General features: G+C 43.6%; 1 protein-coding gene across 27 annotated transcripts in view; it reads right to left on the bottom strand.

Annotated features, from left to right (window-relative positions):
- NTM (neurotrimin) overlaps window positions 1–27829 on the bottom strand; it is a 1404754-nt gene that overhangs the window by 97976 nt on the left and 1278949 nt on the right. For 23 of the 27 annotated variants that reach the window (XM_045369936.3, XM_015436083.4, XM_074015656.1 and 20 more), the window contains one exon: window positions 22934–23059. The exons of the other annotated variants lie outside the window; for them this stretch is intronic. In XM_045369936.3, coding sequence (XP_045225871.1) covers window positions 22934–23059 — 126 coding nt within the window. The remainder of the gene's footprint in view (window positions 1–22933; window positions 23060–27829) is intronic. 27 annotated transcript variants of the gene reach the window in all.

The raw sequence follows: 27829 nt of genomic DNA, 5'->3' as shown, positions 1-27829 counted from the left end.
CATATTACACATTTTTAAAAGTATCAGAGTTATGCAGAATATAAATGACACATACTTCTAACAGTTAACAATAACTAGTAATTTTTTGATGTAAAAATTGAGGTTCACTTTTGAAGTGACAAGATTTCAGAGTCCATCTAAATAGAAAAGAAATCTCTATGACAGAGTGGTCCCTTTCTCTTATTGTTGAAATCATTATTATTATAACATGTAAAGTATTTTTGAAATTATGAAATTGTAATTACAGGATTCTGAGAGGTCCTTAGGAGATACCTAAGGAATTCAAAAGAAATGTAGTAAATTGGGTAGGGCTCATTTGACCATGATCTTCTGGTCAACTTAAGGCATGCCACCTCTGCTTCACAAATAAACTTTCGCTACAGAGATTCCAGACAGAAAACAGGGAGAGAGGGTGAAGAGGCAGGGAGAAGAGTTGGTGATGATAAAATATGGGTTTGAAACCAGCAGAGGTAAGGAGTATGCAATGATACATTTTGGTTGAAGGTGCCGATTGATGCAACTGTACTCCTCCTGGAAAGATGATGGCCCCCTCTAAGGCAGTAGTAGTGAAGACGGACTCAGATGCTGCCACAGAATGCTGTGTGCTACAGAAACAAACCAACCAGTGCCACTATCCGAAAACAAACTTCCTCATAGGTAGAACCAGAACCAACAGCAGACCAGTGAGCATAACCAAAGATCCAGGGCAAGAATCAGATTTTTGTTAACCCCAGAAAAGAGTGACTCCAAAAAAGCCCAAGTGGGCAGAGTATAGAATTGTTTGCATAATGAAGATGGAGGCAGAGATGACTAGTCAGGGGCGAGGCAAGAAAGTGTCTTGTTGTAGCTGAGGTTGAAAATAAGGTGCGCCATAGCTGTCAAGTGGAGCACAACATCTACAAGACAGGGAGGACCCCTGGAGGGTGGCAGGGGCCACTCTTGGAAGACAGAGAAGTGGGCATCGTTTGGAATGGATATGAGAGCTATCATCATTGCTACTTCACAGAGTGCTGAGAAAAGGCACCAAAAAGGGAGTACGGAATAAAATAAGAATTTTAATAACAGTGTTGAGAACCTTCAGGAGTCCATCTTCATGCAGTGCAGGGATTGGCATACTTCTCTAAAGGACCAGATGATAAATATCTCAGGCTTTGCCAACCTATACCTACAATCTAGTTGCAACTACTCAACTCTGACATCGTAAGACAAAAGCAGCCATAAACAAATGGGCATGGCTGTGTTCTGATAAAACTTTATTTAGAGACAATGACATTTTAATTTCAAATAACTTGCACAAGCCACGAAATATGATTCTTCTATAATTTTTTTCAACCACTTAAAATATAAAATTCATTGTGAGCTCACGAGCTATTCGTAAACCCACCTGCCTTTATCTGCCGATCGCTGGTGTCATGAAATGAGACAATAAGAGTCAACACTGGCTTTGAGATACTTAAATCCTTTGGAAGTCAAATATTCTGGCCCCATTCTTTTTTTATTTTTATTTATTTTTTTAAGACGGAGTCTTGCTTTTTCATCCTGGCTGGAGTACAGTGGCATGGTCTCGGCTCACCACAACCTCTGCCTCCTGGGTTCAAGTGATCCTCCTCCCTCAACCTCCCAAGTAGCTGGAATTACAGGTGTGTACTACTACACCTGGCTAATTTTATTTTGCATTTTTAGCAGAGACAGGGTTTCACCATGTTGGCCAGGCTGGTCTTGAACTACCGACCTCAAGTGATCTGCCCACCTTGGCCTCCCAAAATGCTGGGATTACAGGCGTGAGCCCCTGTGCCAATCTGGCCCCATTCTAAAACTGGCATCAATCTCGTTGTTCCTTTTGCCTGGTGATTTACCTTTTAATTCCTGCACTGCCCAGCTGTGTCCTAACGTTCAACTCTGTTCACTTCCTTGGACTCCATTCCACCGTAGCATTTGTGAAATGGTTAGGTGAACTTTCAGATTAATTGTGCTGTGTAAATAAATGCAAGACTTAGCAAACGATAATGAGAACAAATGATAATTGCTGTTATTATAACAATGGTCATAAACACCGCTTACATTTTTTGCTTTTTGAGTTTGTGTTGCAAAAATGTAAAAACACCTTTATCTTAGAAGATTGCTCTGTGGTGGGTTCACACCTCTCCTCTCTGCCTTTTTTATTTTCTCGGCACTGCCCAAAAGAATATGCATAATTAATACAAAACTTTTAATAAAGGACAATGTGCATAATGTGTTCATGTTTACAAAGCACCTCCGATGTATTGTTGCTAATCTTCATATTCTGATCCTATTTTACAGATGAGGTAACAAAGGTTAAGAGAGGTTAATTGGTTTGTTAAGAGTCATCCACTTAGTAATTGGCAGAGCAAAGAGGCAAACCAAGTGTTCTGACCAAAGTGCTCTTCACTTCCTTGTGTTCCCTGCCCTCTCCTCTAGTTGTGTGTGAGCTGGGACATCAGGTTAAAAGCTTTCCTCGCCCAAGTGTAGACCATAGACAAGCCAGTTGCAGCAGTGACAGGTGGGCGACACCAGTGCGCCTGGGTCCCAGTTCCTTTCATGAATGCCGGATGATCAGTTGTCAGCTTCTCCACAAACTCTTTGCTTTCTCTCCTCCTTCTCTTTTCCCCTAATGTTTGCCAACGTGGTATATATCATCAGATGGTAAAATAACTTCCAGTCGCCCCTCTGAGCGCTTGGCAAGCACCTCCCTTCCTTTCCTTGCACAGTGGGAGGTTTATAGTCAATATGAATTGTAATTGCTCTGAAGGGCTGACTTCTCAGCACTCTGCAGCTGCAGAGCTCTCCCAAGCGAGACCCGGGTAGAGTGACAACAACGCAACGTGAAGTTTTTAATTCCCTTTTGTGTCTCCCTTGGATCTGGAAAGACACACTGCTGTGAACCTCCTGGCTCTCTTGCTCTGGCTTCCACCCGCTTGGCAGCTACATTGCCTAGGGAGGGCGGCAGACGGGTCTCCTCCCACTGTGCTGTCCATTAGCTAGGCAGAGGGGAGAGCTTTCATTTGAAAAGTGCATGAAAACAGCGTCAGAGCTGATGTTTAAATATCGAATGAGGACAGCAGCATCTTGATATTACCAAGGCCTGTGGACAGCACTGACTCTATTCCCAAGTTACTTTTTTATGGAAGTAGGAATGAAGGAGGCTCTTCACTGGGCAGACTGGTATCCAGCTCATAGCTCATAGCAAAATCCACTTTGTGGAAAGTGGCTAGGAAGTTGCTTACCCAGTGATGACAAAAAACATATCTCAATTCAAGATTGGATTATCACATTTTGAATAAAGTACCCTTTTAGAATAGAAATAAGAATGTATCCATTTATGTTTTGGTTTATTAAAACCTAGATCATAGTATTACTTTCAATTAAATTTCAGTCACTTTCTGCTCCCTTAATTAAACTTCTGCGTCTATGCAAATTGGAGGCTGCTAATTGTAAATTTATCCTTTTACCTGTAAAAGAAAGGATGTTAAGAAAGCAACAAGCAGTCATTCCCTATCGCTACTAAATGGACGTTAATTACGAGGCTTTGAAATCCACTGGAAACTTAGAAGACATTATGGATTTCACTTGAGGGGACATGGAGACTCAGAAACTGCCAAAAGAAAATGGTAGCCCTTGTACCAACAGGTCATCTAAGAATAGTATAGGCCAAACTCTGCGTTAGAGAAAATTGAGTATTACAGAAAGGTCTTGAAGATGGATGTTTGCATCTTAGCTTGCCACATCCGGCACTTTACTCTGTGCTATAAACAGTATGTTCATCTTTAACATTAAGATGACACATTGCTGAGGACAGGAATAACTACCAAGTCTAATGCTCACTCTGTATACCACCTGTGATGTCACCACTCTGATGATACTTATTGAGCATTATTATTACTGCTACTATTAGAGACAAGTGTCTCTATCACACAGGCTGGAGTGGCATGGTGAGTTCATAGCTCACTGCATCCTCGACCTCCTGGCCTCAAGTGATCCTTCCGCCTCAGCTGTGACCGCAGGTGCACATCACCACATCCAGCTGATTAAAAAAAATTGTTTTTTGTAGAGATGGGGTCTCACTATGTTGCCTAGGCTGGTCTCGAACTCCTGGACTCAAGTAAGCCTCCTGCCTCAGTCCCCCATTGTGCTGGAATTACAGGCGTGCACCACCACACCCATCCTGAGCGTTTGTTTTATATCAGACCCGGGCATGCACTTCCATGAGTTACCTCACGTAATCCTTACAACAAGCTAAGATTCTACATCCTATCACTGTCTTAACTTGACAGAGGAGACAGCGAAGGCTCAGAGAGGGTGGGCAAAGTGCACTGGGAGCAGCTGCTTGGAGAGTGGTGAGCAGAAAGGAAGCCCTGAGGTTCATCGTTACGCCTCTGGTTAAGCTCCAGGCCCAGGTCCTGGAACCCAGTCCAAATGCAGAAAAGACAGCTGCCGATGCCGCCAGACACGTCCAGGAGCTGGGTGCAGGTCCCAGCTCCACCTCTGACTTGACCTCCAGCAAGTTAACTAACATTTCTGCACCTCACTTTCCCTATTTTTTGAATATGGATAATAATAATACCGTTATTACCTACTTCACAGTGTTGCTCTAAAGCTAAACATGCTGATATAGGTAAAGTGCTGGCAGATAATTTAAACAATGAGAAGCCTTTGCTGCTACTGTTTATAATCATCTTTATTAGCTTTGCTGTTCCCCACTCAGCATGTCTCCCTCCAATCAATCCCTTTGTACTCGAATGAGAAGATACATCGACTCTCAGGCCTCAACTTCCTCTCTCTTAAAAGCTGTACTTTCTTACAGCCCAGCTCCTAAGTAACTTATTTGTGTTTAATTGTCATTTATATCAGACACAGAGCTAATTAACCTTCTATTGGGATTCTCCTGTACAGGTTAAATGACTTGCTCAAAGCAGCCCAGATTCTATGACAGCAGTTGCCATGGAAGGAAGGTTGCTGCTCTCTTGCCTATATGGCAACAGATAAAGTAGCTACTGTAACAGTGGAATTTTTAGGCATAGAATAATGAGGGCAAAAGAGGGTGGATGGCTCCTTGAGTGAACATGCCAAGACTTGCCATGTGGTCCTTCTATCCATAGAGGTGACTGCTGCTAACCATTTATCTTAGATGGTTGAACCACTTTCCTCCCCATAGCCAGACTCTGGGCCATAAAACATGATGTGATATGCAGCAGAACAAGACAAAACACTAGCTTCTGAATCTATAGATTGCCATGCATTCAGACCTAGTCCAACACAGTTTAGAAGTCAACTTTCCTTGGGGAATTATGAACTCTCAAAACTTTGATCTTCTTTTCTGTAAAAATACAGTTAATAGTCGTACTAACTGCAGATAGTTGTTTGAATCAAATGAACATAGGAAAATCTTTTAAAACTTAAAAATAGTAAAAAATATAAACTATATGGATTCTAGCCAAAAAGAAGGTGATATAATTTAGCAACGCCTTCAGTAACTAGACTGATTCATCTTGAATTTTCTTGTTAGTATTGAAACAGAATAGGTAATGAGTTCAGAGTGAAACCTCTGGAACCAGCTTGCCTGGTTAAGTCTTGGCCATATTGCATGTTAGGGTGCACCTGTGAGCAAGCGGTCTAAGTGAGTGCTCTGCATCTCAGTTCCCTCATCTGCAAAAGAACAGCAAGAACAACTACATCATAAGGCTATCAAGAAAATAGAGAAGTTCACAAATGGAAAACACTTAGAAGAGTACGTGGAACACAGCCAAACCACCATAAAAATATCAGACACTATGCAGAGGACGAAGAGGAGGTAGGAAGGAGGTGATCACGGTGATGAGGATGATGATCCCTCTTTCAGTTATTCATTTCTCACGTGGTTAGAATCTCACCATTTTAGGCAGCTGCTATTTCCTTAATCATAACCACCTTCATTTTCGGGCACAGATGACTCGTGCCTAGCCTAAGAATCCAGGCTTACCGGAAGGTCCTAGGGTTCCTTCCTGCTCTCCACATGACAACAGTGAAGTGGGGCTCCCATCAAGAGGTCCTGATAACCATGACAACATGAGCAGTGCTACTCTACTGAGGATGTCATTGCCATGACAACACCTGAGTGACCCAAACCAAGAGGTCTAGGAAACTGTGGTGATGCAGAGAGAAGACATGTCAGCACATGGAGGAACGTGACTGCTCAGAAGCAGGACAGGGGCTGGTCAGTGTGGGCAGCTAGAAGCAAAACTAAAGACAGCAGAATGATGTGGAGGAAAACACTGTGGTCACTCCACTCCAATTTGCTCCAAATTCTCAAGAGCCATGAGTTTTGGGTAGAAGGCGGGTGCAGAGAGGGATGGAAGCTATTCTCTCCTATTCCACATCTTACACAATGTCCTATCAATCAACTAGCTTTCCCTCTCCAAGAAAGCAGTGCCTCTAGGGCAATGGTGGCAATGAGAATGGGTTTGCTAGACTCTGAGGAAAAGCATTTTGGATGAGTACCCAGGAAGTCACCTGCAAGCCAGGATTAGGTGGGCAAGGTATGGTGGCAGGTACATTTTCCAGGTTGGTGAGCTCTCCCTCATTCCTAACATTATTTAAGCATAAACACTGAAGCTGCTTCCTCTGCCCCCTTGATTTAGAATTCACAGCACTGAGGCAGCAGGGATGTTCACAGAATTCCCAGGGTATGGACCTACATAGAGTGGAGGTATTTTTCCCAGAGCCCTACAGCCCCAAGAATACGACGTGGGCAGTGTTTGTCCACATTACTGTGGCGTTCGGTTGCCCCTGCACTTCCACTCCCTACAGAGCTTGTCCTGGACAAGGAGGGGACTTCACTTGGACACTCGTGTGTGGGCCAGAGGGGTAGCTTCAAAAGGCTAACTTGATTCCTGCTCTGGCATCTTTTTTGAAAAAAGATACATTAATGCGCCCCTGCTTCAGGTGAGCATCTGGTCATGCAGGGTTAAGTAAAAGCCAGACTTTGAGAACTTCTTCCCTGGTCCTTGGGGAGGGACTGGGGATGAGCAGAAATCATTCTGTGTCCCCTGCCCCTTCTTATAAGCTGGTTCCCACTCCAAGCAATGTTTCCCGTAAGTGCCACAACTATCAATCCCCAGTGGAATCCTCATTAGGGCTGGCAGCAGATAGTCTCACTTCCAGACAAAGCACCTAGTGTCAGCCACAGTCAATTGCTTTAGCAACATAGTGACTTTCGTTCCAAATTCCCAGAGCACCCAAAAGTCACACATAAAAATTTTGAGGTCATTTGGCTGAAGATCAAAATGTATAGATTGCTCAGCAAGCAGAGGCCAATCTTGGCTAACTCTTTCCCCTATTTTATCTGAGGAGGAGGAACAACTGAGAACACTGAGACAAGTAATTACACGGCAATAATAGCCAGTAAAGGATCAAGGGATATTAGGCTGCTGATTGGACTTTAGAGAAAAAAATCCTGAAATCACAGTCTCCTCCAACCACTGACCCTCCATATTCTGCTTCTCTTTGTAGTGAAACTTCTCAGCAAAATTAATTACTATCTCAACTTTTTTAACCCATTCTCCCTCTTTCTAATTAATCTTTTATCTACTGTCTTCATCGGAACCCTTCTTTCCAATGTCTCATGCTATAGTATAAGTGCATTTTGCCAAATCTCAGTCCTCATCTCCCTGGACTTTCAAACAACACTTGTGCTGTAATCACACCTGCTCTTTATGAAACATTCTCCTTGAATTGGTTTTGAGATTTTCTTCTCATCTCCCAATTGTCTTTGCTAGATCATCCTTTTCCTGACACTGAACTATTGGAGTGCCACTGTTCCTGGCCCACAGAGCTGTTGTCTGCCTTCACTCTGCATATGGGATAGCCAGCCTTTGGCTCTAAACACCACCTGTATGGTTAGGATTCCCATATGCATTTTTCTAGTTCCCTGGCATAACCAACTATCTACTCACATTTTCATTTGTATATCTAAAGGACCAAAGTCCTTCCTACCACAAGCCTGCTTTTCTTGGAGTTCTTGATGGCCAAGAACAGTATATTACCAGTACAGTATACACCAGCAGCCCAGGCCACAAATCTTATAGTCAGTCTTAATTCCGAGCTCTTTCTCACAAACTGTATCTAACCAATCAATGAACTTTCTAGCTTAGTTTCAGAATATATTCTAGATTAAACATAGTCTTATCATTGTAAATCTTACCACAGCAGTCCATGACATCATCAATTCTTAATGGATGAAATCAACAGTATTCTAACTGGTATAGCCACTGCTATCTTTATTCCCCCTCCCCTCCATCTTTCTCTTCATGGTTAAAATAATTCTTTAAGGACTAATATCCAGAATCTACAAATAACTTAAACAAATTTACAAGAAAGAAAAACAAACAATCCCATCAAAAAGTGGGCGAAGGATATGAACAGACACTTCTCTAAAGAAGACATTTATGCAGCCAAAAAACATATAAAAAAACCTCATCATCACTGGTTATTAGAGGAATGCAAATCAAAACCACAATGAGATACCATCTCACGGCAGTTAGAATAGCAATCATAAAAATGTCAGGAAACAACAGATGCTATAGAGGATGTGGAGAATAGGAACGCTTCTACATTGTTAGTGAGAGTGTAAATTAGTTCAACCATTGTGCAAGATAGTGTGACGATTCCTCAGGGATCTAGAACCAGAAATACCGTTTGACCCAGCAATCCCATTTCTAGGTATATTCTCAAAGGATTATAAATCATTCTACTATAAAGACATATGCACACTTCGTTATTGTGAACTGTTCACAATAACAAAGACTTGGAACCAACCCAAATGCCCATCAATGATAGACTGGATAAAGAAAGTGCGGCACCAAACACTGTAGGTTCTCACTCATAAGTGGGAGTTGAACAATAGAACACATGGACACCGGGAGGGGAACATCACACACCAGGGCCTGTCAGGGGGTGACGGGCTAGGGGAGGGAGAGCATTAGGAGAAATACCTAATGTAGATGACGGGTTGATGGGTGCAGCAAACCACCATGGCACCTGTATACCTATGTAACAAACCTGCACGTTCTGCACATGTATCCCAGAACTTAAAGTATAATAAAAATAAATTTAAATAAAAAAGGTAAAAAAGAAAACATTTATTAAATTATTTTGCTCTCCTGCTTAAAATGTGCTGGTGTATTTTTATTAGAAAAAGTCCCACAGCTTTGCACATGGTTTTCATGTTCATGCATGAACTGACTATAGGGGCTCTCGTCACTGCATCCTACATCACTTCCCTGAGCATCACAATTCTTGCTGTTCTTCATACACACCAAATGCATTCCCCACTCATGGCCTCAGATTTGCAGGTACCTCTGCCTGGAACACCCTCTCTTCATACGACCCCTTGCTGTCTCATCTCGCTTGGGTCTCTAGGCTCCGTGTTGAGCCGGCTTTCTCGTAGCACTAAAGTCACTCTCTAATGAAAGCAGCTCCTCCTGGCTTTCTTCACCCATGTCTTTTTTTTTTTTTTTTTTCTCCATGGCACTATCTCTTCCTGGCATGGAGTTGCATATTTATTTATTGAATATTGCCTACACTCCCATACTGCAGCCTGATGAGGCAAAGGCTGAATTCACCATGTAATCTGCAGCACCTAAGTACACACTGTCGTGCTTTAGCTACTCAATAAATATCTGTTGAATAAAAGATGATTCATTCTGCCTATTTATCATATATCTGCTCTATTCTATCATTTCTGTTCAATCTTATAAATCCCTCTTCTCTTAAAAAAATGAGTCTGGAGTTATTATGATCATTTTTGTAGAAAAGAGAGCTAACCCACATGGATCACTAGGCAGAAATAAATCAGACATCAGCTAGTCCATAATACCCTACCTATTGCCACACAGGAGAAAAGCTGGACAGAGAACCCCTAGTTCTCTCAAATAGGCAATAAGAGAGGCCAAACCAGAAACCTGGTAGACCTTCTCAGCCTGTCCTCCACCCTCACTCCCATCCCACATTGGACCAAGCATCAGGTTCTGGCCGTTTGGCCCCCAACATATCTCTAAGTCCCACTCTCTCTTCTCCACTCCTACTATCTCATGACCTCTCCCCTTGACCTTTTACTGTCTTCCTGAAGATTGGTCTTCTTACTCTGGACCACAGGAAGACTTGGCCTATGGACAGCTACCCACTTACTACCACCGCTGTACCTTCGGGGCAGGAAGAAAAGGAGTTTCTGCCCTGCTACAGACACAGGTTGCAGCTGAAATCTGTGAGGTGAGGTTTCACCACCTTCCACTGGGAACACGTGGGATTAACATCAACACAACTCATCTCTGATTGCCAGGGTGCGCACAGGCATGTGCATCCCTTCCTGCCCCCCCAACATCATCAGGCTCTCCAGCCTGTTCATTCCCCTAGTAGAAAATAATTCCCCCTTCTGGCCAATCTCTCACTCTCCTCCATCTTCCACACCCATCCACTGGGCTCTCTGGAACACCCACAACATAAGCAAGATGCTCCCTGAGACCATCAGCCTTCAGGCAGAGCGCTCCCTGAACTGCCTTCATGTATTGAAACCCAGCTGTTTCCTGAAGGCAGTGCCTCCTCAGTAGCTTTCTCAAGACATTGCTGAGTTGTTTGTTTTGGCATGCAGAGGTTGGGGCTATGATCCTCCTCGTAGTGGAGGATCCTCCTCAGGTGAAGACCTTTTCTCTTTCACACTTTGATTGAATAGCCCTGCTCCTGCTGGTCTGAAGCTCCTGTCACCTGGCAATGTTGCTCCGCCCTCTCTTCTTTTCTGCCAATGACTGATATCCTGAGTCCCTCAAGATTCATTGAGGGCTTTGACACTTGGCTCACAGCCCGACTTGTGACTAGCCTCAGCCATTACCTGGGGTGACTGTAACGCTCCTTGTGATGAGTCCTCAGACACCTGCGCCGTCACCTACTTGGCCTCTTCCTGTCATGGGCCTTCCCCTCTGCCTCAGCCATAAGCTACCCCCGACACTGGCCTGAACTTGTCATTCTTTGAAATCACTAATTAAGGGACTGCCATTTCTCACTCGAAACTCGTGTCTTTCCGGCATGCTTGCTCAAGTACTCAAACTATAAACTCATGTTTATTGTATTCACTTATTTTTTAAACAAATATGTATTGAATGCGTATAATCTGAGAGGCAAATTGGTGCTAAATATTGGTGCACACAGCAGTGAGCAAGGATAGGCATGCTTCCTGCCCTCATGAAGCTTAGAGTCTAGTGCAGACATGGAAGGTTTTAAATAGGTTCTGTTGCCATGTAGCTATGTTGATGCTCCTTGAGCGTGCCGGCTGGGTCCTGATGCCATGCCTTTGTAGTCACTGTGAACCCTGCCAGGAGTACTCCTGCAGAGCTATCCAAATGTCTGCCCCCCTTTTATGAGGTATCTCCTTCATGAATCCATTCTACCCACTCTATTTAAGACTACAATCCGTCAAACACACGCCTGATCATCTCTTTGCCTCTTACCCTAAAGCAATTACTATAAAACATATTACAAGGCTTCTTTATCCATGGGCTGATTTTCTCTCCCTCCCACTAGCATACAAGCACTGGGAGGCCAGGGCTTTGGTCTGCTTTGTTCACTCACAGATCTCTAGTACCTCAGAGAGTTGCCCCGCACACAGTAGGTGCTCAGTAAACAATTACTGAACAAACAAGTTAATCAAAATTGCTTTACCAAAAGGTTTTCCTGGGGACAAAATCCATACGATTTTCCCTGCTTAAATCCTTTTCTGGACTGGTATGTGTCGAAATAAATAAATCAATGAGGGAGAAAGCCATTTGTCTTTTTCTATCATGCAGATAACTGGCCAGATATCTTCAACCACAGTCACCTCAGCAAAGCACTCCATAAAGGGCGAGGCAGTGATGCAAGGAATTAGGGGAGGAACAGCCTCCCTGGCTACAAATCAGTTAAACAGGGGGAGTCCTGAATCTATTATGGAAGAACTGTAAAGTCCAAAGTCATTCTGTTTAACTCTGGGTTAGAAGGAGGAAAAGGAGTTTGTTTTTCAGGGTGGGGTGTGTGGCTGGGAGGGCAGTAAGCAGAGAAGAACCCACCACTGCTGGGTAGAATAAGGGGCAAGATGAGCCTCCCAGGGAAGGGACCACATCTTTAGGACTCGGGGTTCTAGCACAATAGGCAGGCTGTGGCTGTGCCATGGTATTTGGAGGGCCAGGTAGCAGGCTGGGGCCTTGATCTTAGAGGAACTGAGATGATGCTCTGCTCAATCCCTTTCAACTGTCCTGGTTCTGGAGAGAAAAGCACTTTACACAGCTAGGAAGAGGAAGAATGCCAACTCCCAGAAGGACAGGTGGGGAAACTGAACAGACTCGGATAAGAAAGCACACACAGACCCTGGAATCTGGCAATTTCTTTTCATGTCTAAAGCTGTTAAGGTATAAAACAGTCTTATAATAAAAATCAATGCACAAGACACAGCATTATTTGAGTGAGTGATAGTATTTAACATAAGGAAAACATAGGTCAGAGGGAGGCTGTGTCTGTCCTGTGTGCCACGGCCATCCAGATGGAAGAGAGGAAAGAGAAAGGCTGACTCAGTTGGAAGAGCTCAGCTGCCGGTGAGGAAGAGGTCCGATCTCCACGCTAGGGCTCTGTCCTTTGCACTGAGGTGCTCATCTCCAGACCTACTGGAAGGAGCCTGAGGTTGCTGGGGAGGGTGGAATATGCAGAGACCAGGCACACAGCAGAGCCTGGAGTCCAGTGCGAGGACATAGGTGCGGGTAAATTTGTAAGAATGCTGTGAGTGTGCACAACCCAAGGATTGGGTCCCCCAAGCTGGGAGGTGGGATGAAACCACATAATAGACATGTCCCAGAGAGCAAGATGAAGCAGTGGGCTACAAATCAAGCAGGAAATCAATATACATTAACAATATGGATTTCTGAGTCAAAAAGACTTGGATTTGAATTTCACCTTTGCTACTTAGTATTTGTGGGCAAATTCCTCCTCCTGCCCCCTGATTTTCATGTCTTCATCTCTAAAATAAAAATAATGCCTACTTATTTGGACCTCCATGAGAATTAAGTAACATAATGCTGATGAAGAAGATTGCTGGGCACAGAGCACATTTACACAGCAGCAGTTCTCAAACTTGAGCGTGCACCACAATCACCTGGAGGATTTGTCAAAATCAGGCTTGATTTTGACAAATCAAGAGATATGAGGTGGACCCCACCCTTATATCTCTAATTTGGTAAGGCTGGGGCATGAACTAGGTGATGCTGGTTGATGCAATGGTCCAGAGACTGCTCTTTGAGAACTCCACTACCCAGCACAGCAATGAAGCCCCTGCACTCTGGGGACAGACCGACTGCCTGGCTTGGAACCCACGTCTGCAATGTGGCACTGTGTAACCTGGGCCCATTAGCCTGATCTCCCTAAGCCTCATTCAAATGGGAAAACATATTAAGTTTTCTCATTGATAAGGTGGGCCAATAAGATGATCTGTCTCGCCTAGTTGTGAAGAATAGATATTACTATGCGTGAATGTTTTTAGAAGAGAGCCCCCCACATTCTTACGCATCCACCAACTGTTAGCTGTTGTAATGATTGAATGATACTGCCTCTACTGTTATTTAGACTCCAGGAGAAAGGCAGTTGTCACAGGTCAAAACAAGACTCAGGATCAAAAAGTAGGCACAAAGTCAGAACAATACACCCGAGGACCTAGTGATAAGGACATTTTCATTGGAAAGTTTATCCCAGCTTGCTTGGCAGTGCTTGGAGGGCCCTACACAAGAAACTCCCCAAGCCTGTAGCTGGTCTACAGCAGGATGACTCGAGGAGGTCCCCTGGTTGTGACGGGCAGTGAGACGTCCCACTAAGGACCTTCTCATACTCCCCAGGGTGCTGACTCTTATGGGCGCTGGTTGAGAGATGGGGTCTCCTGCCCTGTAGGGGCTACCGTTTTAATGAGACTTTGCATCTTACTGAGCTATGGCTGGTTGGCTTCTGTGGGGAGGATGATACAATCTCCTTGCTATTATGTTTCCTTTATTTGTTCCATCAAAACAGTTCTGCATGGTAACGGTCACCAAGTACAGGCATAAATAGCTTAAGCCTCTGGAGAGTGTGGGGGAGGATGCTGTTAGCAATGTCTGAATTCAGCAGACATCTGATTCTACAATATTTTTCAAGGGTTTTAAAATAATTGGGTAAAACCACAAACAGTGTCTGTGGTATGCACTCCTGCCCTTGGTTTCTAGAATGAGGCTTGATTTCATATGTTCTCAATTCAGCACATTGAACTCATTAATTTCCCCACTAGTCTTTTTATGATTTCTCTCTTCTTTGAAGTAGGAAGTTACACAGCTATAATAATGCTTTAAACCAGATCATAAATATTAAACTTACAAAAACCCTTATTGACACTGGCAAATTTTACCCTAACTGTATCTATCTAGCAGTAATTTTACAGTTAAAGAGAATGACAGAGTTAAAGAGTGATCTACAAATGTCTTCCTGGTTTTTTTCTCTCCCACCTTGGTCTGCCTGTCTATGTTTAAACCACTTGCGTAAGGAGTTTCTGGACACTTTTCCCCAACTGGAGGTTGTGCCACTGGTTTATCTTGGTGATAATTAATCGCTTTTTTTTTCTGCATAGATTGGACCTAATGCTGTATGTTTCACAGTTACTCTGAACAGGAAGCTGGCCACTTTCCATTATGATGCAATTATTTTTTGTTCTCCCACCATCAGTGACTACTGTAATATCTTTTGCAATGGCAATTACTTGGCCCTCCTGGGATAGCTTCTTGGGTACTGGGAATTTTAATCACGCACCTATGTTAATTAGAAAATGGTGGAGATGAGAGTGGTGCTGATTAAGCACCTTTGAATATCTATCCATTCTGGCAATGGACTGAGTTGAGTTTTTATAAAGATTCAATCTTTTCAGAAAAAAATAACTTGAGTTTCCTTCCCTTCTGTTCTTTTCTCATGGGTGTGAGTGAAGAGGAGGGGGCTGGCTAAAGGTCTGCAAGCTATCATTATTGGACACGTACTATGTGTTGTGATGGGGCCAGGAGCTTTCCATTGGTGCACATGTTTAATCCTTGCCATATCCATGTGGGAAGGTATTATTATCTCTATTTCATAGAGTCTAAAGCTCAGACTTGAGTACGGATGAGGAAGACAGTGCGGGGGAGGGCCTTTTCTTATGAATTCCCTTGATTGGCTTGGGAAATATGAGATGATCCACAGTCAAAACTGATGCAAAGAGATACATTATATTATATTACATTTAATACTATAATATACACATTAACTTAAGAGAGACTTAATTTTAGAAAGGGACTGAAAATTACATCTACAGTATCAGATACTTTCTCATTCCACAATCATTTACAAGACCCCAAAACAACTGGTGCTTTACCAGACACTAAAAATAAAACAACATGGTGTTAGGGCGGTCCCTGGCTGCCATGATCCCTGGCATGACAGGAGTAGTCAGAGGCCTTTGAGTACCTGTAAGAGGTGCCACAATTGGAAAAGGATGCAAAGTGCTGTGGGATCTCAAAGAAATGGGTGAATCACCCTGCCTAAAGAAAGTCACAAGAGGCCTTCAAACTGGTAGCATTTGAGTATGGTCTTGAAACAAGGGTAGAACTCAAACCAAAAGAAGTAGCGGGGATGATGCAAGGAGAACAAATGGGCTGTGCAAAGGCGAAGACATCTAGTATGTGGAGAATGTCAAGTTGTTGGTGTGACTGTGGTGTGTGGAGCAAACGGGGTCCAGAACCAAATCATGAAAATGCTAGGGTTCATGCCAAGAAGCAAGAATGAAATTAATAAAGAGGCACATCTTCAGAGAGGGTTATCACTACCCTAGCATGATGCAGCCAGTGAGTAGTGCAAGGGAATACAAATCCCCTTGGACCTGCCTTCAAAGCCTATCTCTTTCAGACACATTGCTGCCTTTGCTCATGGAAATGCAGTCATTGTTAGTAGCCGAAGCCTCAGAGAAGAGCCAGGCATTGCTTACTGCTCAGACCTGAAGGCCCAGTTCTGGTCCTGAAGCAGAAGAATGAACAAGATGGATAATTCATACTTGGCCTCAGGAAGCAGATACAGAGTGGACACACTGACTAGTTCCCCTACCTCCCTCTGGGAAGGAATAACAGAGGGAAAACTCCTTCTATTAATTGCCTCTTCTGGATTCTGATACTCTAGCAGAAGACAGGCAGGCAGCTGGCACTGCAGGAGATACCCTAGGTAGAGAGCCTGCCCTGACAAATAGCGAAAAGACGAAGATCTCCAGTCTTGCCATACTCCGTAGGTCCCTGTACCCCAGAGACTTGGACGACTTCCAGATTTCATAGCACAGCCAAGACTAAAGAGTTAATTTAATCACTGAGGCCCCTTCTTGGATTATTGCAAGGATTTACAGCCCATATTGATTACTGACAGGGCAACCCAACCAAAAGGAGATTCCAAGAGTTGTCTAGAATTGGCATAGATGGATTTTAAAAAACCTTTTGCTTTCTCTCTTTCTCCCTTTTTCTTCTCAGTCCTTTCGTGTTGGGTGGTTGCCCTCTGTGGGTAAGGTGACATCTTTAGTTCCGTTTTGTCCTCTTCTCCCCTCCCCAGCTCCTCTTTGCTGAGGAAGTCTTTCTCCTCTGCCATTCTAACGATCTCAGTGCCACACGGGGCCCCGGATGCTGGTGCTGACAGGCTGCTCATTAGTGCCAGGGTGCTGCAGTCAGCCGATGGCACGCCAGAGCTCTGTTCCTGACACTTTTTCACAGAGCTGTCACTGGAGTCATGGAGCCTGCCAGCTCTGGTTGAACTCAAGCTGTGATACCTCTAGTGCCAATTAGTGCTTTAGTGTCCTGCTTGGCTGTGGAGAAGGCCTTGTCAGTGCTGACAAATAGGAAAATAGGTGGATGTATGGTGGGGTGAGGGTATTGCGGGAGGGGAGAGGGAGCATGGGCTCAGGGCATTGGCCAGGAGAAGAGCTCTTATCCAAGGGTCACTTTGCCCTCATCAACTTGGTCCTTTTAAAACTCTAGAAAAAAGGAACAGAGCAGCCAAATGTCCACTGGACCTCTTCAAGTAGAACAGGAGAACTGAGGTGGGAAGGAAGAGATCTGGCAGCTGAGGAAGGTTACTGAGCCCTGCTGGTATGGAGAGTAGGGCATGCAGATGTACGCACTTCACGTTGGGTAAAGAGAAAGGCTTGCAGAACAAGGACTTGGTTTGGAATCCAACAGACATTAAGGCTCTGCTCTAATTCTGCTCCCAGGGTCTTTATGTGACCCTAGGGAAGATCTCTTTTGATCTCTAATCCACCTTAATTCATACACCAGGAGGGAGAGAGAGGGAAGGAAAAAGAGAGAAAGAGAGAATCTGAGAAAGACACACACACACACACACACCGAGAGAGAGAGAGAGAGAGAGAGAGAGAGAGAGAGAGAGAGATTGAAAAGAGGCACAAGAGTGGAACTGAATTTAAAATACTTTTCTTTTTTCTACTGATTGATTTTTTTCTTTTCCTTTTTCTTTGGCTAACCTATAAGGAATGGCAAATTTTCACATACAGTTGAACTAATATCCCCCTTGTGATATCAGGATTGCCTTAGGAAATCATGGTTGGGAGTCATCCGGGGTTTAGACACAAAATACTTGGAAGAGCAAGGCACCAAAAGGGCCAGACGCCCACTAGAAGGGCCAGATGAAGAGAGATTGCAATGAGTCAGCCATGGCAGCAGAAGGGAGCTCATGGATGAACCACTGTCCAAGTCACCTGTGAGCCTCCTCTCTTTTTGCAAAAGGAAACTTGAAAAGGATTTTCTTCTTCAAGGACAAGTCGAGTCCTGCCACAGCAGGGTCCCCTCAAGGGGACTTCAGAAAAGACTTGGAGACCCTGTGAAGACCAGAGAAAATGTCCTGGAGACTCTCCAGCAGGAAACACTCCAGGTCTCCATGCCAACATCAAAGTGAAGGAGAACTCCTCAAGGATCGAGATAGTCTTTGAACTGGGAGAACAGGCATGCCCCTTTGGGGCATTGGCAAATATCAGTGCTTTTTCACTGAACTGACCAATATTTCTTAAATACTTCCTAGATGCTAGGCATTGTGCTAGAAAGAGAGAATCAAAGAGAAGTGAGATGCAAACTCTGATCTCAAAGAGCTCATGGAACAGGAACATTGCTAATAAACTGGAAATGAGGACATTTCTGTGAACAGCTCGCAGGGCTTTGCTGAACTCCCCTACCGATATCTCAGTATAACGTGTTCTCTGGGTAGCCTAGATGAGGTTTTTATTGTCAGTGTCTTGTTTGATGAGAGAAAGGTGAAGGTAAGTGCACCCAAGAGGGGAGCTCCATTAGGACACTCAGTGATCCCTGACTGCAAATGGATAGTAACACCCACAGTAACAAGACTCACTCTTTCACCTGAGTTTCATTTTGGGATCCCAGGAATGTGGCAATGTAGGAATCCTAGCCTTGTCTTTAAAGCTCTTACAATCCAACAGAAACCGGTAACATAACAATAAGGCTTTCAGAATGCTTTTCTATGAAGAGTAAGGTCCTACACAGCATGTTTTGGGGTATATTGAAAGAGATCATGTTTCCATTTACTTAGCGAAGACTCAGGAGAAACAGATAGCATTAACGTTGTTCTAGTGGAGACAGAAAGCTGAGAGTTTAAGGGCTGTGCTAAAAAAATCTACTCATCTGACAAAGGGCTAATATCCAGAAGCTACAAAGAACTCAAACAAATTTACATGAAAAAAACAAACAACCCCATCAAAAAGTGGGCAAAGGCTATGAACTGACACTTCTCAAAAGAAAACATTCATACAGCCAACAGACACACGAAAAAATGCTCATCATCACTCGCCATCAGAGAAATGCAAATCAAAACCACAATGAGATACCATCTCATACCAGTTAGGATGGCAATCATTAAAAAATCAAGAAACAACAGGTTCTGGAGAGGATGTGGAGAAACAGGAACACTTTTACACTGTTGGTGGGATTGTAAACTAGTTCAACCATTGTGGAAAACAGGTGGCAATTCCTCAAGGATCTAGAACTAGAAATACCATATGACCCAGCCATCCCATTACTGGGTATATACCCAAAGGATTATAATTCATGCTGCTATAAAGATGCATGCACACATATGTTTATTGCAGCACTATTCACAATAGCAAAGACTTGGAATCAACCCAAATGTCCATCAGTGACAGACTGGATTAAGAAAATGTGGCACATATACACCATGGAATACTATGCAGCCATAAAAAAGGATGAGTTTGTGTCCTTTGTAGGGACATGGATGAAGCTGGAAACCATCATTCTCAGCAAACTATCGCAAGAACAGAAAACCAAACACCACATGTTCTCACTCATTGGTGGGAATTGAACAATGAGATCACTTGGACACAGGAAGGGGAACATCACACACTGGGGCCTATTGTGGGGAGGGGGGGAGGGGGGATGGATAGCACTAGGAGATATACCTAATATAAATGGCGAGTTAATGGGTGTAGCACACCAACATGGCACATGTATACATATGTAACAAACCTGCACATTGTGCACATGTAACCCTAGAACTTAAAGTATAATTATAATTAATAAAAAAAAAAAGTTAGTGCACTTCCTCTTTGAATTCTGACAAATTCAGGAAGGGAACTACAAAGGCATACTGCCAGTAATAATATATGGAAATTATTTCAAACAATCAATGAAAGTGCCAAGAGGTGGCTTTGTAGGCACCACCTCCCTCTCTGTACTGGACATGGACAACTGACATTTTCTCCATCTGATATAAAATACTACACAGGGCCCTCCATCTCCTTTTCCACCTGATGGTCACTCCTAAGCTGCCCTATATCAAAGTGTATGAGCCATGTCTAAAAAAGCCCTTAACATTTCTGTACTCCTTTCCACATGGTAGTCAGGACTAGACATACACAATCTAAAGAGATTGATATAAGTTTATCTCAAGCAACACCATATGAGTGATAACGAAGGAAAAAAGGACTTTTAAGAAATGTACAGAACAAACAAATCAGTCTGGAGAGAAAAAATGCAATGAAGTCATCAGAGTTGCGGAAAGAGCTTAGCCCTGATCAGCTCTTCATCCAGTGATTTGGCAGGTTTGCATGTAAGAAAGATCTTGATGGAAATGTGATCTACCCTCGAAGAATGACACAAAAGATGACAATAGAACTCTTTCTTTGGAGCCTCTGCTAAGGTGCACATCTTCTTCTCCAAGGAACGCCAAGCCTATCCTGGTTTATTTAGCATAAGCCTCCTTGAGGAAATACTACTGGGGAAAGATGAAGGCCTGACTGCTCAGGGTCTCCAGCTTCAGTTCATATTGGGCGCAGTCCAGTGACATCTCTGATCACCAAATAATCAGTCACTGGGAAATGGCACCCTGGTGAGTTCCGAGGTGATTTGTTATTGCTTGGCATGTCTCATCAGTTTGAATCTGGGATAGCTAAACTGGACCTGAGATCCGGAAATTGCTGTTTATGTAAATTAATCCACAGGTAGATTCTGATTGTCCTGCTTCTCTTTCCTTGATCCATCTTCTGTTTCCATAGCAGCTAAAACCTCAGTAAAATGGGACACCTGGCTCAGGCTCAGGCAAAAGTTCCCTGGGGAAATGAATCTGTTCGATGGCCACAAAAGGGGAGACAAAAGACTCTAACACACAGCCCTGTGAACATCAGCCAGACAAACCCAAGAGGCCCAAACGTCAGAGGGGAAGACAACAAACAATTGCAAGGAGGGGAGAGAGAATGTGGAAAAGAATGAAATCAAAGCAGAAACATTTCAGAGGCTGCAAGAGAAAGCCAAAGCAAAGAACAACAACAAAAATAACTTATAGGGAAGTTATAGGCATAAAATGGCAGGACAAAAAGCAGATGCATGCAGGAGAAGCAGGGGAAGAAACACCCAGTAAAGGACAAAGAACTGGCCGGAGGAGGGAATGAGAAGAGACATCAAACAGTAGACAGAGCCTCTTGACATCAGGCACAGGAAGCCTACCCTGATAATGAATGTTCTGCAGACTCCAAAGGCACAGACTGGGCTGGCATCCGCTAGCACTGGGGACTCACATCAGGCTGTGATGAATGGTGCACACTGCAGACTTAGCGTGCATCTGTCTGAATGGTCTCTCCTTCAGAAGGGCCCAGGGCCATTCTCCATCACTAATGATCTCATGCACAACTGAAGCTTCCTCCCCAGTTTTGGGCCAGTCCACACGTGAGGTCATTTCAAATGGAGAGATTGGCAGACATGTGAATAGCTTTCACAGACCCCTTGTTCACAGTGACAGTGTCAAGAATGGTGGCCCAGGACAGCTCCCAGGAATTCAGGCCACACACAACTGAAAATGTCACGCCTTCTCTGAGAACATTCATCAGGGCCAACTGTCACTGTCTGGAATTTGGTATTTGGGGCCCTTTCATAGTCTTACTCTGATTTATTAAAATGTTGAAGTATAGTGGACACTGTCATGCACAGCCACCTTCGGGAGCCTCACAGAAGGACCTGCTGCTGGTGGACGGCCCTCGGTGGTCCGCCCCCTGCGTCTCATGTGAAGAGAGACGCCTGGCCCATAGTCACACCTGTTTGGGGATCAGCCTATATTTGCACTGTTGTGCCAGTGTAGAGGACTAGCTCCTCCACCTCAATAAGGGAAGCTTCTGAAGGGCAATCCTAGCTTCAGAGCTCCCCATAGGCTCAGCTGAGATGTCCCACTGCACTGCCTCACAAGCCAGCTTCCAACTTGCCCAACTCTGTTTCCCACTTTTCCCTTCCATGGCAGTTGAGGCCAAAAGCAGCCCCTAATAGGCGTTTTTCATGCCAATCACACACTTTCATCCATCTGTGCACACCTGCATATATATACATACATAATCACATACACACATTTCACATTAATCAGCAATAAGCAACACAATTAAGGACCACTATTCATCTCTCTGCACAAATATCTTCTTTTCAGAGCCCTTCTCTGAAGAAAGCTCTTGTCATTCTGTCAACACATCCTGTTCTATTTTCTCACCCTTAATACCACCTGTTATATTGCATACTCTTTTTTTTATCATCTGTCTCATGAGAATGTGAGCTCATAAGAGTGAAAACTTCACCTCTTTGGCTTATTGCTGTAACCCCCAGTGCCTGGAAGAGAGGCTGGACTATGGCAAGCACTCCATAAATATTTAAGAATGAAATATTTTTATCTTTTTTGTTCCCAAATAAGAGCTAGCTTAATAATAAATGACATCTTGTCTCAAATTCTAAAGGTTTTAATGTTCAATCCATGAAAGCACAAAACAACACTTTGGTCTACATAACATCTGAGCTTCAGATAAAGTAAATTTTTGCAATTTAGTCACATATTAAGTTATATTTGTTCTCTAGGATCAATCAGAGTAAAACAACAACAAAACCACAAAAACAGCTCGTGAGCAGATTTTTGGCAAGGCTGCAGAGGCACAGACTTGGACAGTCTCCTTTTAGGAATGTGACCATTTAAAGCCCACCCATCATTATGTGTTTTCTCTCTTTTAAAACAACCAGCTGAACAACTGCCACTAAAGCTTCGTTCCATCATCAAACAACATGTAACGTCCACCCAGAACACCTACCACCATTTCACCCGGAGACAACAGGGATTAATTTCCAAGGGACTGGAGACATACTGAGGTATGAATTCTGAGATCTTAGAGGATATGCCTGTTTTGCAGAGAACATCAGTATTCTCTGCACAGCCATGAGTATATTACCATCAAGCCATCAAAACGTAGACTCCTTTGGAGGAGGTATCAGCACCCATAACCTCCTACCAAGGGCCCCAAATTCCCCCATTTATCCTCCTGATGCAATGCACCAAACTGTTCTCTTACCTTTGGGGGAGATGTGTCTCCAAGTAACTGTAGGCTCTGGTCTACCCGTTGCTATGCAGGTGAGGCTGATATTGTTTCCTTCATTAATGGAGATATCTGAAGAAATCTCTACAATTTTGGGAGATACTGTGGAGACAAGACAGAATGAAAATAAAAATCCTGCTGAAACATTTCTTAGTTGTCTTCACATGGTAGTTGGCAGAACAGCTCAGAAAGTAAAATACATGGACTATCGTAAGTTAATGATGAGAAATTAGAGGAATTACATTAAATATCAAAAAAAAGTCTTACCTTGAATTTAGCTTTGATTTCCTTTTATTTAAACACAAAGTCAGGGAGTCCGAATGGGAATAAATTCGACTGCAACACTGCAATAGCTATTCTCCTAGCCTCCACCCTCTTCCTGTATCTACTCACCCCCACCCACCTCCAACACATATCCACAAGCCATCCTCCACACTGAATTCAGCGACGTCTTGAAAGAATGCAATTCTGACCATATCACATCTCTGTCTAAACAGCTCCAATGGCTCCCCATGGCCACCTGGTCATAACTCGACTCCTTCTAGGCATGAGGCCATGCAGAATCAAGCATCAGCCTATATTTCCATGGCCATCCCCACTGATCCCACCTCTGCTGACTCCCTTGTTGTCCCCAGAACATCATGCCCTGTCTGGGCAGTAAGGATTTGGGTCCATATTGTTCCTTATATCCTTCCTGGACAACTCCCAACCATCCTCATTTTTATTTTTATTTTGAGACAGGGTCCTACTTTGTCACCCAGGCTGGAGTGCAGTGGTACAAATATGGCTCACTGAAGCCTTGACCTCCCCTGCTCAAGCAATCCCACCTCAGTCCAAGTAGCTGGGACTTCAGGCATGTGCCACCATTCCTGGTTAATTTTTATTTTTTTTTTATAGAGACAAGGTTTTGCCATGTGCCCAGACTGGTCTCAAACTCCTGAGCTCAAGCAATTCACCAGCCTCAGCCTCCCAAAGTGCACTCTCAGCCATCCTTAAGGCCCAAAGCAAATGCCACTTTCTTTGTTGAAACTTTCCCTACCCTCTACACTTCTCTGTCCTTTTGGACACCTCAAATTGCTGCTTCTTCATCCATGTGCCCAGAGCACATTCTATACACCTGGTGGGGAATCGAATAAAACCTCAGTTAGCCACAACTTCTTTCTCTCTCTCTCTCTCTCTCTCTCTCTCTCTCTCTCTCTCTCTCTCTCTCTCGTGCAGCGATGCACAAGGACTGGATAGGGCCTGTGGAACATCCAGCCATTGCATGTGTGTGCCTGTTTCTTTCTGGGGTCCAGTCATGGAACCTCATCGTTGCTGCACATCTGGGCCTAATTCTCCAGTCTCGGCTTTACTACTAATAAACATGTGATATTTGGTTCCATGTGTCTAGTTATCTGTCTTATGTGTTTTAGCATTCAAGTGACTGGAGTAAAGATGTCATTTATTGAGCTTCCAAACTCCAATTCTAGACACGTATTTCACTAAGCTATGGTTATGTGCTTAGCATCACCCACTAGGCCATGAGCTTTCTGATGACCTGAACGATGTGTTACTTATATTTGTATCCACACTAAGAGCTCAACAAATATTTACAGAATTGAGTCATAATGGTTATTCAAGGGAACCACCTTCCCAACCTGCGTGCAACATGTCCATAATAACCTCAGAGCTGGGTCATTGGCAGATATTCTTTCAATCCTACTGATGCTGGTTTTGACTTCTTAGTTCTTGGCAAGTTAAGTGTCCCCTCCATCCAGCACTCTTCTGTTTCTTCATGTTATATTCTTGCCTTGAATAAGTACTCCTCAGAGTCACCATGCTGTGCAATTCTAGAGCACACCATCCACCTGGCTTACAATGTGATCTGGCCTGCTGGAGATCCCAGGGAAGCTGCGCGATGACTTTATTGCTTGTTGCGAGGTCAGGGTGGCGCCCTCACACTCAAATCAGATGGGTTTGCAAATTTTAATGCTGGTCTTTCCTCTACTTGAACCATTACTCACGCATTCCTAGTTGTGTTGGATCTTTTCCTTCATGAAAACGGGGTATTATAAAGATATCTTAGCCTTCTTCCTCTTGTCTTCTCCAGTGTTACCTTCCATGTATGTCCTGCATCCACCCAACTGAAACGTTCATCATTAATAAGCATGTGCTGTACTTATCTGTGCTGCACTGAGCTGTCTCCTTATCCCCATGCCCTTGTTGCTGACTTCAGTGCTCACACCCTTCTCTGTGCCTATCCACATCTGTTAACATTATGCAAGATCTGAGAGAATTACCACCCCTTTGATAAGGCTGTCCAGGTGATCCTCAAGAGGATATGACCTCTCCTTCCTGGGGATTCCACAGCACTGTAGTGTCTCCTGTATGGCATTTAAAGTAAACTCTTATGTAACATGTGTCCCACCTTTCCTTTTATACTATAAATTACATTAATATAAGATATTAAACAAGATCCTCACTTAACTTTTTAAGTTTTTGCTGTCCTAACTAGGGGATGTTACACAGAGTAAGCACCAGTTAATCATTTTTAGATTTCCATCCTCATTGAGCTTCAGATAGAGAGGCAGTGTGTGTGTCTCCACACACGCGTGCACGCACACACACACACACACATTTAATTGCACTCCCATAAGCATTTGGTGGGACAGAAATAATGGAGAGCGGACATGGACAAGGGTTGGAGGAGACAGAACGCTAGCTCTATAATCTGGGACTTTTAAGCCATAACATTGCAATTTATGGTTGTGTCATTTTAAAAGCTACATCGAGCCTTCCAGGACAGAAAGGTAATTGATGAGTTAATGACTGAGCATTTGATTTGCTGACTGCCTGAAGGGTACAAACTTCTAAATTCTCTTAGTTCTGGAATCATTTAAACTGATCATTGCAAAAATAGACACTTTGATGTGTTTTATTCACAGAGTTTTAACTAGAGCATTCGCATCTCACACACCAGCCACCTCCCCCTCCACCCCCCAACACCAATCCATACATCTGCTGGGCCCCGCCCCTGCTCACTTTTGGCACCCGCACAGCCTTGCTTGCTTCCTGGAGGACAGGCTGCCTGCAGAATGTCTGTGCTGGCCTTGCAGACACTGCTTCAACTGTGCAGGTAAGTAATTTATTGATCTGTAAGGCACTCCGAGAAGCTCTGCAAGGGATTATGTCACGCCAACGCCATGCAATAAAATAAAAAATGATGGACTTTGTGAACACAGGGTGATTTAGGGTTTGTAGTTGGAAGTGTACTTAAAGTACATTTTAAGTGGAAATCAGGCCGGGTAATGAATTACTCTTGCTTTGGAAGGGCTTACTGTGAGTTCATTTTCCTGGCTTCCTACATGATAGCTAATCTGCTAATCATACACTAGAGAACAATGGACAGTCCCCAAGTAGGATAGAAGGTGGTTTGGGCCAGAGCTGTCAGTGCAGTAAGTATATTAAATAAGACAATTGCACCTCATGCTTGGAAGAATCATCTAGAATTGTCTCCCCCCACTAATAATTGGAAACCATCCAACTCCTGAGGTAGAAGTTGGAGAAGTGCTTGCTGTCCTTTAAATTCTGCCTAAGAATACAGTTTGAAGGAGGCAAACTGCCCGTGGGTGAGTGAGAAAGACAGACCATTCATGGCATAGAGATGAGGTGGTTTGACCAGGGGAGCAATCCCAATGATCAAAAACAAATTGGCATATGCCTAAGATGCTATGGGAGTCAAAATATGATTTTCTAGGTGGCAACGTCTCATTGTCAGTATTCAAGACTACATTGAATTGATTAGGGTGCACTGTGGTTTTAGTTAAGCCATCCTCATAAGGAAGCTTCTGACCAAGTGTGAGATAGGGCTACTTGTATTTTTATATTGTTTCCATGGATACATTCTGTATCTGACTTCTCATCATTCAGACTGTTAGAAACATACTAGGATTGTTTTGCTTATTTTCATTCATTCACTCCTTCTTCAATATTCATTGATCACTTTCCATACACCAGCATTGTGCTAAGCACTAGAGACATAAACTAAGTAAGATACCATACTTTTCCTCAAGGAGTTCACAGCCTCAAGATATAAAAACAGATGCAGAAGCCTAATATTCTAATGTATGGTGACACAGAATGGTGAATCAGGTGTTATGGGGACACAGAGGATAGACATCTAAGCCAACCTTGACATGGATGTCACAAGAGGCTTTTTAGATATGTGATACCTAAGTTAAGCCCCAGGAGTAAGTAAAAATTAATCATATCTGGAGAGAAAAGGAGGAAAGATATCCTAGGCAAAGGAGACAATATAAGGCAAGCACTATTAGTAAGACATTTTATGGCCAGGCATAATTGTTAATGGAAGAAGTCTACTTTAGAGGTATAGTCCCCAACCTTGCTGGCACCAGGGACAGGTTTCATGGAAGATAATTTTTTCCATGAACTGGGGATGGGGGAAGGAATGGTTTCAGGATGATTCAATCACATTACATTTATTACGGTATATAATACAATGGTATTTCTATTATTATTACATTGTAATGTTGCAATATATAATGAAATAATTATACAACTCACCATAATGTAGAATCAGTGGAAACCCTGAGCTTGTTTTCCTGCAACTAGAGGGTCCCATCTGGGGGTGATGGGAGATAGTGATAGATCATCAGGCATTAGATTTTCACAAGAAGTGCACAACCTAGATCCCTCGCACAGGCAGTTCACAATAAGGGTTCATGCTCCTATCAATGCTGCCACTGATCTGACAGGAGGCAGAGCTCAGGCAGTATTACCAGCAATGGAGAGTGGCTGTAAATACAAAAGAAGGCTTCACTCACTCACCCACCAGCCGCTCACCTCCTGCTGTGCGGCCTGGTTCCTAACAGG

The sequence above is a fragment of the Macaca fascicularis genome, chromosome 14, assembly GCF_037993035.2.
Source record: "Macaca fascicularis isolate 582-1 chromosome 14, T2T-MFA8v1.1".
NCBI classification, from domain to species: Eukaryota; Metazoa; Chordata; class Mammalia; order Primates; family Cercopithecidae; genus Macaca; species Macaca fascicularis.
Note: the sequence above shows the minus strand (reverse complement) of the source record. Positions and strands in the feature narration are given on the sequence as shown.